This window comes from Hyla sarda, chromosome 3 (assembly GCF_029499605.1).
Source record: "Hyla sarda isolate aHylSar1 chromosome 3, aHylSar1.hap1, whole genome shotgun sequence".
Taxonomy (NCBI): Eukaryota; Metazoa; Chordata; class Amphibia; order Anura; family Hylidae; genus Hyla; species Hyla sarda.
The window spans coordinates 315525786-315539322 of NC_079191.1; the positions used below are offsets into that span (position 1 = coordinate 315525786).

Sequence of the window (13537 nt, forward strand, 5' to 3'; positions counted from 1 at the left end):
CTATTTTGGAAACTACACCCCTCAAGGAACGTAACAAGGGGTACAGTGAGCCTTAACACCCCACAGGTGTTTGACGACTTTTCGTTGGATGTGTAAATAAAAAAATAAAAAAATGTTTTCACTAAAATGCTGGTTTTTCCCCAAATTTTACATTTTTATAAGGGGTAATAGGAGAAAATGCCCCCCAAAATTTGTAACCCCCATTTCTTCTGAGTATGGAAATACACCATGTGTGGACATCAGGTGCTCTGCTGGTGCACTACAATGCTCAGAAGGGAAGGAGCGCCGTTAAGCTTTTGGAGAGAGAATTTGTTTGGAATAGAAGTCATGGTGCCAAAACAGTGCCCCCCCCCCCCACATGTGACCCCATTTTGGAAACTACACCCCTCACAGAATTTAATAAGTGGTGCAGTGAGCATTTACGCCCCACTGGCATTTGACAGGTCTTTGGAACAGTGGGCTGAGCAAATGAAACATTTAATTTTTCATTTTCACGGACCACTGTTCCAAAAATCTGTCAGACACCTGTGGGGCGTAAATGCTTACTGTACCCCTTATAACATTCCGTGAGGGGTGTAGTTTCCAAAATGTGGTCACATGTGGGGGGGTCCATTGTTCTGGCACTATGAGGGCTTTGTAAACACACATGGCCTTCAATTCCGGACAAATTTTCTCGCCAAAGCCCAATGGCTTTCCCTCTCTTCTGAGCATTGTAGTTCGCCCGCTGAGCACTTTACATCCACATATGGGGTATTTCCATACTCAGAAGAAATGGGGTTATAAATTTTGGGAGGCTTTTTTTTCCTATTTTACCTTGTGAAAATGAAAATTTTTGGGTAAAACCAGCATTTTAGTAAAAAAAAATGTATTAATTTTTTTCCATCCAACTGTAATGGAAATTCATCAAACACCTTTGGGGTGTTAAGGTGCACTATACCCCTTGTTACGTTCTGTGAGAGGTATAGTTTCCAAAATGGGGTCACATGTGGGTATTCATTTTTTGCGTTTATGTCACAACTGTTGTAAAATCAGCCACCCCTGTGCAAATCACCAATTTAGGCCTCAAATGTACATGGTGCACTCTCACTCCTGAGCCTTGTTGTGCACCCGAAGAACATTTTTACGCCCACATATGGGGTATTTCCGTACTAGGGAGAAAATGCGTTACAAATTTTGGGTGTCTTTTTTTTCCTTCTACCTCTTGTGAAAATAAAAAGTATGGGGCAACACCAGAATGTTACTGTAAATTTTTTTTTTTCTAACAGGCTGGTGAAGACCCCAACTATTCCTTTTCATAAGGGGTAAAAGGAGAAAAAGCCCCCCAAAACTTGTAACGCAATTTCTCCCGAGTATGGAAATATCCCATATGTGGTCCTAAACTTGAAATACGACAGGGCTCCGGAGAGAGGACCATGCGCATTTGAGGACTAAATTAGGGATTGCATAGGGTTTGACAAAGGGGTATTCTACACCAGTGAGTCCCAAACAGGGTGCCTCCAGCTGTTGCTAAACTCCCAGCACGCCTGGACAGTCAGTGGCTGTCTGGAAATGCTGGGAGTTGTTGTTTTGCAACAGCTGGAGGCTCCGTTTGGGAAACACTGCCGTATGATAAGTTTTTCATTTTTATTGGGGGGGACAGTGTAAGAGGGTGTATGTGTAGTGTTTTACCCTTTATTATGTGTTTGTGTAATGTGGGTTTATGGTGAGTTTCCCGCTAGGAGTTTGCCCTGTTGCGGAAAATTTGCAGCTGCTCAAACTTGAAGCAGGAAACTCGCTGTAAACCCGCCTGTGTGAATGTACCCTGTACATTAACCTCCAGCTGTTGCAAAAGTACAACTCCCAACATGCAGTGACAGACTGTGCATGCTGGGAGTTGTACTTTTGCAACAGCTGGAGGCATACTGGTTGGAAAACCTTCAGTTAGGTTCTGTTATCTGACTCAGCATTTTCCAACCAGTGTGCCTCCAGCTGTTGCAAAACTACAATTAGCAGCATGTACTGATCGCCAATGGGCATGCTGGGAGATGTAGTTATGCAACAGCCGGAGGTATGCAACTGCAACTCCCAGCATGCCGAGAAAGACGTCGCATGCTGGGAGTTGCAGTTTTGCAAGATTTAGAGGGCCACGGTCGGTTTAGAAACCACCGCACGGTGATCTCCAAACTGTGGCCCTGCAGATGTTGGAAAACTACAAATCCCAGCATGCCCAGACAGCAAACTGCTGTGTGGGCATGCTGGGAGTTGTAGTTTTGCAACATCTGCCACAGTTGGGAGATCACTGCGTGGTCCTCCAGCTGTTGCAAAACTACAAATCCCAGCATGCCCAAACAGCTGTCTGGGCATGCTGGGAGTTTTAGTTTTGCAACATATGTAGGGTTACAGTTTAGGTACCACTGTATATTGGTCTCAAACTGTGGTCCTCCAGATGTTGCTAGGCAACTCACCTGCTTCCGTAGTCTGCACCAGGGAGCCAGCCGCACGTCATCGCCGCCCGCCGCTCACCATCGCCGATCATCGCCTGCGCCACCGCCGATGGTAAGTGATCTCCGGCGCTGGTCACAGTAGAGGTTCCCCCATTCTGCCCGAACTTTAAGCCCCCCGCCCCCGATCTGCTATTGGTCTTTGCTTCTGAACGACCAATAGCAGGGATAGGAGGGGAGGCACCCCTGCTACCTCACTCCTATCCCTTCAGGGGGATCGTGGGTGTCTTGGACACTCCCAATCCCCTTTATTCTCCAGGTCACCGGAGACCCGGATGACCCGGAATCGCCGCAGTTCGCCGATCTGAATTGACCGGCGATTTGCCGCGATCGCCGATATGGGGGGACCTCAGAATCTCCCTAGGCGATATGCCGGGATGCCTGCTGAACGATATCAGCAGGCATCCCTGTCCGGTCCCACTCAGTGAGCGGCAGGGACCGGAAGAACGTAGGGTGTACCCATACTCCCTGAGTCCTTAAAAAGGCACTGTCATTGTTAAAAACTTTTCATATATTGCAGGACATATTATGACATTTCACAATATACACCTGTTAAAATAACTTTAAATTTTCATCTGAAATTCAAGCTCAAAATAGCCGCCACTAGGGGTCGCCTGTCTTTTAGCCAGACAGACTAGTCTAGATTTTACAGCATACTGGATACCGGCCGTAAAGCATACCGGTATCCAGTATAGGAGATTTCTATTGAGTGTATGCAAAACTACAGATAAAGGATGTGTGGACATGCTGGGAGCTGTAGTTTTACAACAGCTGGAGGCAACACTCTAACACAGTTATTTACAAACACTGCAGTTTCAGTTGTTACTAAACTACAACTCCCAGCATGCTGAAATAGTCAAATCTTTCTCGGACTCCTGAATGACAAAGAAGTTGATCAGACATTCAGGAGTCTGTGAAAGATGAATGACACACATAGTGACAGCTATGCTGATTAGCATCCAGCTTTACTAGGAGAAGATAAAACAGATAGAACATGTATTCATAAAAATTCTGTACTTTTATCTAAAAAATCCTTGCACTAATTTTATAAAGATCTATTCTTATATTTATATATTTTATCCTGTTATGAATTCACCATAATGTCTTCTGATTACTGCAGGCAAGCTCCAAGCATCTTTCTATAGTTACATAGTGACATAGTTAGTACGGTCGAAAAAAGACATATGTCCATCAAGTTCAACCAGGGAATTGAAGGGTAGGGGTGTGGCGTGATATTGGGGAAGGGATGGGATTTTATATTTCTTCATAAGCATTAATGTTATTTTGTTCCAGGAATGTATCTAATCCTGTTTTAAAGCTGTTAATTTTTCCTGCTGTGACCAGTTCCTGAGGTAGACTGTTCCATAAGTTCACAGTTCTCATGGTAAAGAAGGCGTGTCGCCCCTTTAGACTAAACCTTTTCTTCTCCAGACGGAGGGAGTGCCCCCTCGTCCTTTGGGGGGGTTTAACCTGGAACAGTTTTTCTCCATATTTTTTGTATGGGCCATTAATATACTTATATACGTTTATCATATCCCCCCTTAAACGTCTCATCTCAAGACTAAACAATTGTAACTCCTTTAATCGCTCCTCATAGCTAAGATGTTCCATGCCCCATATTAGTTTAGTCGCGTGTCTCTGCACCCTTTCCAGCTCCACAGTGTCCCTTTTATGGACAGGTGCCCAAAACTGAACAGCATATTCCAGGTGAGGCCGTACCAATGCTTTATAAAGGGAGAGTATTATGTCCCTTTAACATGTACAGCATAGAGAGGAAAGGGTTACAGAGTAGAGAGTACTGATTGGCTGACTGCCCAGGCTTGCTCCTGTGAGGGAGACAGACTGACACGCCCCCTCCAGCCTGCACAATGAAAAAGTAACTCACCAGCAGATAAATGATCAGGATTGGGTCCTGAGTAACATATCACTTTTTTTCTTTTTTTTGCACTATGACAGGTACGCTTTAAGGACTCGGAAACGGTTGCGTATGGATACGCCCTGCGTTCTTAAGGGGTTAAACAAAAACCCCGACCCTCCCAAATGGAGCAAGAAAGGGTTAATTTGTTGGCACCCCTGAAATTTTTCAAGAAAATGAAGTATTTCTCACAGAAAAGGATTGCAGTAACACATGTTTTGCTATACACATTTATTCCCTTTGTATATATTGGAACTAAACCAAAAAAGGGAGGAAAAAAAGCAAATTGGACATAATCTCACACCAAACTCCAAAAATTTACTGGACAAAATTATTGGCGCCCTTAACTTAATATTGACTTTAAGATTAACTTAGAAAATACTGAAATCAGTCACTTCCTATAACCATCAATAAGATTCTTACACCTCTCAGCCGGAATGTTGGACCACTCTTCCTTTGCAAACTGCTCCAGGTCTCTCTTATTGGAAGGGAGCCTATTCCCAACAGCAATTTTAAGATCTCTCCACAGGTGTTCAATGGGATTTAGATCTGGACTCATTGCTGACCACTTCAGAACTCTCAAGCGCTTTGTTGCCCTCCATTTCTGGGTGCTTTTTGATGTATGTTTGGGGTCATTGTCCTGCTGGAAGATCTCAGACACAAACCCTATACAGTGCGACCCAAAATCTGTTGGTAATCCTCAGATTTCATGATGCCTTGCACACATTCAAGGCACCCAGTGCCAGAGGCAGCAAAACAACCACAAAAAATCATTGAACCTCCACCATATTTCACTGTAGGTACTGTGTTCTTTTCTTTGTAGGCCTCATTCTGTTTTCGGTAAACAGTAGAATGATGTGCTTTACCAAAAAGTTCTATCTTGGTCTCATCTGTCCACAAGACATTTTCCCAGAAGGATTTTGGCTTACTCAAGTTCATTCTGGAAAAATGTAGTCTTGCTTTTTTATGTCTGTGTCAGCAGTGGGGACCTCCTGGGTCTCCTGCCATAGCGTCTCATTTCATTTACATGTCTACAGATAGTTTGTGCTGACACTGATACTCCCTGAGCCTGCAGGACAGGTTTAATATCTTTGGAACTTGTTTGGGGCTGCTTATCCACAATCCAGACTATCCTGCGTTGACATCTTTCATCAATTTTTCTCTTCCGTCCACGCCCAGGGAGATTACCTACAGTGCCGTGGGTTGCAAACTTATTGATAATGTTGCGCACTGTGGACAAAGGCAAATCTAGATCTCTGGAGATGGACTTGTAACCTTGAGATTGTTGAGATTTTTCCACAATTTTGGTTCTCAAGTCCTCAGTTCCCTTCTCTTCTTTCGGTTGTCCATGCTTAGTGTGGCACATACAGACACACAATGCAAAGACTAAGTGAACTTCTCTCCTTTTTATCTGCTTTCAGGTGTGATTTTTATATTGCCTGTTACTTGCCCCAGGTGAGTTTAAAGGAGCATCACATGCTTGAAATAATCTTATTTTTCCACAATTTTGAAAGGGTACCAATAATTTTGTCCAGCCCATTTTTGGAGTTTGGTCTGACATGTCCAATTTGCTTTTTTTCCTCCCTTTTTTGGTTTAGTTTCAATACACACAAATGGAATAAACAAGTGTATAGCAAAACATGTGTTACTGCAATCCTTTTCTGTGAGAAATACTTCATTTTCTTGAAAAATATCAGGGGTGCCAACATTTACGGCCATGACTGTATAAGTAACATGTGCACCGAGTTTCATTGAATTATCTTTAGCAATTTGGAAGTAATGCTGGAACACACACACAGACATAAACATATTTGAGGGGATTTAAACTGTGCAGAGGAAAATTTGACCAGTTGCCCAGAGCAACCAATCGGCTTGCTTCTTTTATTTTTCAGAGGCCTTTTTTTGAAAAAGAAAGAAGCAATCTGATTGGTTGCTGTGAGGGAAGTCAGCTTGTTTTATGTTTTTATATACGTATGGGCATGTGGTCAACTTTTCCTCTGCACAGGTTTGTATAAATCTCCCTCATTGAGTTATATATATGTATGTGTGGCTGCAGGACTGGTGCAAGGATTTTTGCCACTCTAGGCGAAAGCTAATTTTGCCACCCCTTGACCCCGCTTATTTGTTCTGCCCTTTGACACGGCCCAACTTACTACTGGGTTGAAACTGTCACAAACCTCCTCCTCATGTAATCTCCTTACTACTGGGGTGACACACTGTAACAAACCTCCTCCTCATGTAATCTACTTCCTACTGGGGTGACACACTGTAACAAACCTCCTCATCTTGTAATCTCTTTACTACTGGGGTGACACACTGTAACAAACCTCCTCCTCATGTAATCTCCTTACTACTGTGGTGACACACTGTAACAAACCTCCTCCTCATGTAATCTCCTTACTACTGTGGTGACACACTGTAACAAACCTCCTCCTCATGTAATCTCCTTACTACTGGGGTGACACACTGTAACAAACCCCCTCCTCATGTAATCTCCTTACTACTGGGGTGACACACTGTAACAAACCTCCTCCTCATGTAATCTTCTTACTACTGGGGTGACACACTGTAACAAACCTCCTCCTCATGTAAACTCCTTACTACTGGGGTGACACACTGTAACAAACCTCCTCATGTAATCTCTTTACTACTGGGGTGACACACTGTAACAAACCTCCTCCTTATGTAATCTCCTTACTACTGGGGTGACACACTGTAATAAACCCCCTCCTCATGTAATCTCCTTACTACTGGGGTGACACACTGTAACAAACCTCTTCCTCATGTAATCTTACTACTGGGGTGACACACTGTAACAAACCTCCTCCTCGTGTTATCTCCTTACTACTGGGGTGACACACTGTCGCAAACCTCCTCCTCATATAATCTCCTTACTACTGGGGTGACACACTGTAACAAACCTCCTCCTCATGTAATCTCCTTACTACTGGGGTGACATACTGTAACAAACCTCCTCCTCATGTTATCTACTTCCTACTCGGGTGACACACTGTAACAAACCCTCGTGGTTATGGCTGGGCGGGTAGTTCGGATGAGCGGCGGGTGCTTCAGATGCTGGTTACTAACTTTCTTGCAGTGAGCAGAGCGGCGCCCCATCAAGAGGGCGCTCTAGGCGGCTGCCTATTTTACCCATAGGCAGAACCGGCCCTGTGTTGCTGATGAATGATGATTTATAAACTTGTCCAAACTTTGTGATAAAGCAATGAATTCCATGAATTCCTTCTTTGGCAGATTGCTGGGCCTGTTAAGTATTTTATATACCGACCGTATCACTGCATTACTGTTTAAACGAAAACTGTCAGCTTTTTCCCCCCACACTAACTAGCGGTATTGGTGCCGCCGCCGGCTGCAGCGCCACCCAGCTCATCAATATTCCTCCCCTCCCTCCGCCTCTCCCCGCTCTGTAATGAATAGGGAGAGGCGGAGAAAGGGGAGGAATATTGATGAGCTGGGCGGCGCTGCAGCCGGCGGCACTGACGTCAGAGTGCCAGTTAGCCCGGCCGGTGCCAGTTAGCACCTCATTAGCATATCCCGAAAATAGAAGATTACGGCCGAACGGCGGGGTGGACCCGGGCAAGGTAGGCATCAAGCTGATCAGCGTCCCCTGCACTACCAGCCAGTACCGTTGGTTAGGGGAGAAAGCCGACAGTGTTCCTTTAACCTCTTAAGGACTCGGGGCGTACCTGTACGCCCTGAGCCCGGTCACAATGTTTAAAACTGTGACCTCGCATGACACCGGGTCGGTCCCGGCTGCTATTCATAGCCGGGACCCTGGGCTAACAGCGCACGGCACCGATCGTTGAGCCGCGTGCTATTAACCCTTCAGACGCGGCGAGCAAAGTTGACCGCCGCATCTGAAAGTGAAAGTAAACGCTTCCCGGCAGCTCAGTCGGGCTGATCGGGACATCGCGATAAAATCGCGATGTTCCGATCAGCTAGGACGCAAACGGAGGTCTCCTTACCTGTCTCCGCTGCGTCCGATTGGGGTTTGATTGCTCCAAGCCTGAGCTACAAGCTTGAGCAATCGAGCCCCTATCTCACTGATCCATGCAAAGCTATGGCTTTGCAGGGATCAGCATAGGAGATCAGTGTGTGCAGTGTTATAGGTCCTTATGGGAGCTATAGCACTGCAAAAAAAAAAAGGTGGAAAAAAAATTCCTTCCCTAATAAAAGTTTGAATCACCCCCCTTTTCCCATAAAAAAAAAACTGTGTAAATAAAAATAAACATGTGGTATCGCCGTGTGTGTAAATGTCCGAACTATAAAAATATATCGTTAATTAAATTGCACGGTCAATGGCGTACGCGCAAAAAAATTCCAAAGTCCAAAATTGCTTATTTTTGGTAAATTTTTATATCATGAAAAAAATGAATAAAAAGCGATCAAAAAGTCAGATCAATACATAAATGGTACCAATAAAAACTTCAGAACACGGCGCAAAAAATTAGTCCTGATACCGGTCCGTATGCGGAAAAATTTTAAAGTTATAGGGGTTAGATGATGAAAATTTTTAACATACAAATTTTCCTGCATGTAGTTATGATTTTTTTTTCCGAAGTTCGACAATATCCAACCTATATAAGTAGGGTATCATTTTAACCGTATGGCCTTACAGAATAAAGATAAGGTGTCATTTTTACCGTAAAATGCACTGCGTAGAAACAGAAGCCCCCAAATTTACAAAATGACATTTTTTCTTCAATTTTGTCGCACAATGAATTTTTTTTTCCCGTTTCGCCGTGGATTTTTTGGGTAAAATTACTGATGTCACCGCAAAGTAGAATTGGTGGTGCAAAAAATAAACCATAATATGGAATTTTATGTGCAAAATTGAAAGCGTTATGATTTTTAGAAGTTGATGAGGAAAAAATTAAAATGCAAAAACGGAAAAACACTGAGTCCTTAAGGGGTTAAGCCATCTTTTGATACATGAATATGTTGTTCATGGCACTATGTGGGTTCTTCATGGGCACTAATAAGGCAGCAGATCAGCTGATGGGGAATTTCAGCGCCTAAGGCCGGTTTCACACTATGGAATCTCCGGCCAGAGATTCCGAGTGCGGGTAGTGGCGACGCTAGGAACACGCAGACATGTTCCCATAGACTTCAATATCTGTGGAGCTGAGCTCAGCCAGAAGGAGTTCTATGTTGTGGTGGAATTTTTGAGGGGAAAGTTCACCTCATAAACTCTGCATTGTGCACTGTGTAGCAGAATCCCATTGCCAGCACCAGGGTGCCTCCACCAGCTGCAAAATTACCACTCCCAGCATACATTTGAAATAGCTGGAGGACCTCTGATTGGGAAACACTGCCTTAGGCTAGGTTTCCACACAGACTTTTATTGGTTGTGGTTGACTTTTATTCTCAACATTGGACCCTGCTCCTTTGCAATGTATTACCCCTCTTTAGTCACACAACAGAGGGCAGAGTTCCAGTAACAATAATGGCCGCCACGAAGTCACCAGGCAGGGAGCCGGGAGCCGGTGACGTACCCGGAACAGGGCGTGCCCTAAACAATCGTGGCTGAGGCTGTGCTGAGCAGTGAGCTGGCAGCGTCTTAGAGCGGGGACCCCGACTTTGGGGTAGTCATGGAGCCGTGAGTACGGGGGAGCCCCGGGGCTTTGAATGTCTCTCTTCACTATATCATGACATGTTTGTGGTTGGTAGGGGTTGTCGTATGTGCCTCACTTACCAGCTTCTCCATGAGGGTACAGACAGGTGTGGTATTATGGTGTGTACTGTATGGGGGTACAGACAGGTGTGGTATTATGGTGTGTACTGTATGGGGGTACAGGCAGGTGTGGTATTATGGTGTGTACTGTATGGGGGGGGGGGGGTACAGACAGGTGGGGTATTATGGTGTGTACTGTATGGGGGTACAGACAGGTGTGGTATTATGGTGTGTACTGTATGGGGGGGTACAGACAGGTGGGGTATTATGGTGTGTACTGTATGGGGGGTACAGACAGGTGTGGTATTATGGTGTGTACTGTATGGGGGGTACAGACAGGTGGGGTATTATGGTGTGTACTGTATGGGGGGGTACAGGCAGGTGTGGTATTATGGTGTGTACTGTATGGGGGTACAGACTGGTGGGGTATTCTGGTGTGTACTGTATGGGGGTACAGGCAGGTGGGGTATTATGGTGTGTACTGTATGGGGGTACAGACAGGTGGGGTATTATGGTGTGTACTGTATGGGGGGTACAGGCAGGTGTGGTATTATGGTGTGTACTGTATGGGGGTACAGACAGGTGGGGTATTATGGTGTGTACTGTATGGGGGTACAGGCAGGTGTGGTATTATGGTGTGTACTGTATGGGGGGTACAGGCAGGTGGGGTATTATGGTGTGTACTGTATGGGGGTACAGACAGGTGTGGTATTATGGTGTGTACTGTATGGGGGTACAGGCAGGTGTGGTATTATGGTGTGTACTGTATGGGGGTACAGGCAGGTGTGGTATTATGGTGTGTACTGTATGGGGGTACAGACAGGTGGGGTATTATGGTGTGTACTGTATGGGGGTACAGGCAGGTGTGGTATTATGGTGTGTACTGTATGGGGGTACAGGCAGGTGGGGTATTATGGGGGGTACAGACAGGTGGGGTATTATGGTGTGTACTGTATTGGGGTACAGACAGGTGGGGTATTATGGTGTGTACTGTATGGGGGTACAGACTGGTGGGGTATTATGGTGTGTACTGTATGGGGGTACAGGCAGGTGTGGTATTATGGTGTGTACTGTATGGGGGTACAGACAGGTGGGGTATTATGGTGTGTACTGTATGGGGGGTACAGGCAGGTGTGGTATTATGGTGTGTACTGTATGGGGGTACAGACTGGTGGGGTATTATGGTGTGTACTGTATGGGGGTACAGGCAGGTGTGGTATTATGGTGTGTACTGTATGGGGGTACAGACAGGTGTGGTATTATGGTGTGTACTGTATGGGGGTACAGGCAGGTGTGGTATGGTGTGTACTGTATGGGGGTACAGGCAGGTGTGGTATTATGGTGTGTACTGTATGGGGGTACAGACAGGTGGGGTATTATGGTGTGTACTGTATGGGGGTACAGGCAGGTGTGGTATTATGGTGTGTACTGTATGGGGGTACAGGCAGGTGGGGTATTATGGGGGGTACAGACAGGTGGGGTATTATGGTGTGTACTGTATTGGGGTACAGACAGGTGGGGTATTATGGTGTGTACTGTATTGGGGTACAGACAGGTGGGGTATTATGGTGTGTACTGTATGGGGGTACAGACAGGTGGGGTATTATGGTGTGTACTGTATGGGGGTACAGACAGGTGGGGTATTATGGTGTGTACTGTATGGGGGTACAGGCAGGTGTGGTATTATGGTGTGTACTGTATGGGGGGGGGTACAGACAGGTGGGGTATTATGGTGTGTACTGTATGGGGGTACAGACAGGTGGGGTATTATGGTGTGTACTGTATGGGGGTACAGACAGGTGGGGTATTATGGTGTGTACTGTATGGGGGGTACAGGCAGGTGTGGTATTATGGTGTGTACTGTATGGGGGTACAGACAGGTGGGGTATTATGGTGTGTACTGTATGGGGGGTACAGGCAGGTGTGGTATTATGGTGTGTACTGTATGGGGGTACAGACTGGTGGGGTATTATGGTGTGTACTGTATGGGGGTACAGACTGGTGGGGTATTATGGTGTGTACTGTATGGGGGTACAGGCAGGTGGGGTATTATGGTGTGTACTGTATGGGGGTACAGGCAGGTGTGGTATTATGGTGTGTACTGTATGGGGGTACAGACAGGTGTGGTATTATGGTGTGTACTGTATGGGGGTACAGGCAGGTGTGGTATTATGGTGTGTACTGTATGGGGGTACAGACAGGTGGGGTATTATGGTGTGTACTGTATGGGGGTACAGGCAGGTGTGGTATTATGGTGTGTACTGTATGGGGGTACAGGCAGGTGTGGTATTATGGTGTGTACTGTATGGGGGTACAGGCAGGTGGGGTATTATGGTGTGTACTGTATGGGAGTACAGACAGGTGGGGTATTATGGTGTGTACTGTATGGGGGTACAGGCAGGTGTGGTATTATGGTGTGTACTGTATGGGGGTACAGGCAGGTGGGGTATTATGGGGGGTACAGACAGGTGGGGTATTATGGTGTGTACTGTATTGGGGTACAGACAGGTGGGGTATTATGGTGTGTACTGTATGGGGGTACAGACAGGTGGGGTATTATGGTGTGTACTGTATGGGGGTACAGACAGGTGGGGTATTATGGTGTGTACTGTATGGGGGTACAGGCAGGTGTGGTATTATGGTGTGTACTGTATGGGGGTACAGACAGGTGTGGTATTATGGTGTGTACTGTATGGGGGTACAGACAGGTGGGGTATTATGGTGTGTACTGTATGGGGGGTACAGGCAGGTGTGGTATTATGGTGTGTACTGTATGGGGGTACAGACTGGTGGGGTATTATGGTGTGTACTGTATGGGGGTACAGGCAGGTGTGGTATTATGGTGTGTACTGTATGGGGGTACAGACAGGTGTGGTATTATGGTGTGTACTGTATGGGGGTACAGGCAGGTGTGGTATGGTGTGTACTGTATGGGGGTACAGGCAGGTGTGGTATTATGGTGTGTACTGTATGGGGGTACAGACAGGTGGGGTATTATGGTGTGTACTGTATGGGGGTACAGGCAGGTGTGGTATTATGGTGTGTACTGTATGGGGGTACAGGCAGGTGGGGTATTATGGGGGGTACAGACAGGTGGGGTATTATGGTGTGTACTGTATTGGGGTACAGACAGGTGGGGTATTATGGTGTGTACTGTATTGGGGTACAGACAGGTGGGGTATTATGGTGTGTACTGTATGGGGGTACAGACAGGTGGGGTATTATGGTGTGTACTGTATGGGGGTACAGGCAGGTGTGGTATTATGGTGTGTACTGTATGGGGGGGGGGGTACAGACAGGTGGGGTATTATGGTGTGTACTGTATGGGGTACAGACAGGTGGGGTATTATGGTGTGTACTGTATGGGGGTACAGACAGGTGGGGTATTATGGTGTGTACTGTATGGGGGGTACAGGCAGGTGTGGTATTATGGTGTGTACTGTATGGGGG

General features: G+C 46.0%; 1 protein-coding gene across 2 annotated transcripts in view; it reads left to right on the forward strand.

The window, feature by feature from the left end:
- Positions 1–13537, forward strand: part of TMEM181 (transmembrane protein 181) — a 150134-nt gene that overhangs the window by 31584 nt on the left and 105013 nt on the right. Inside the window, exon 1 of one of the 2 annotated variants that reach the window (XM_056567107.1) lies at positions 9857–10012. The exons of the other annotated variant lie outside the window; for it this stretch is intronic. Within the exon in view, the coding sequence (XP_056423082.1) occupies positions 10005–10012 (8 nt within the window). The 5' untranslated portion in view covers positions 9857–10004. Of the gene's footprint in view, positions 1–9856; positions 10013–13537 lie in introns of those variants that run through there. 2 annotated transcript variants of the gene reach the window in all.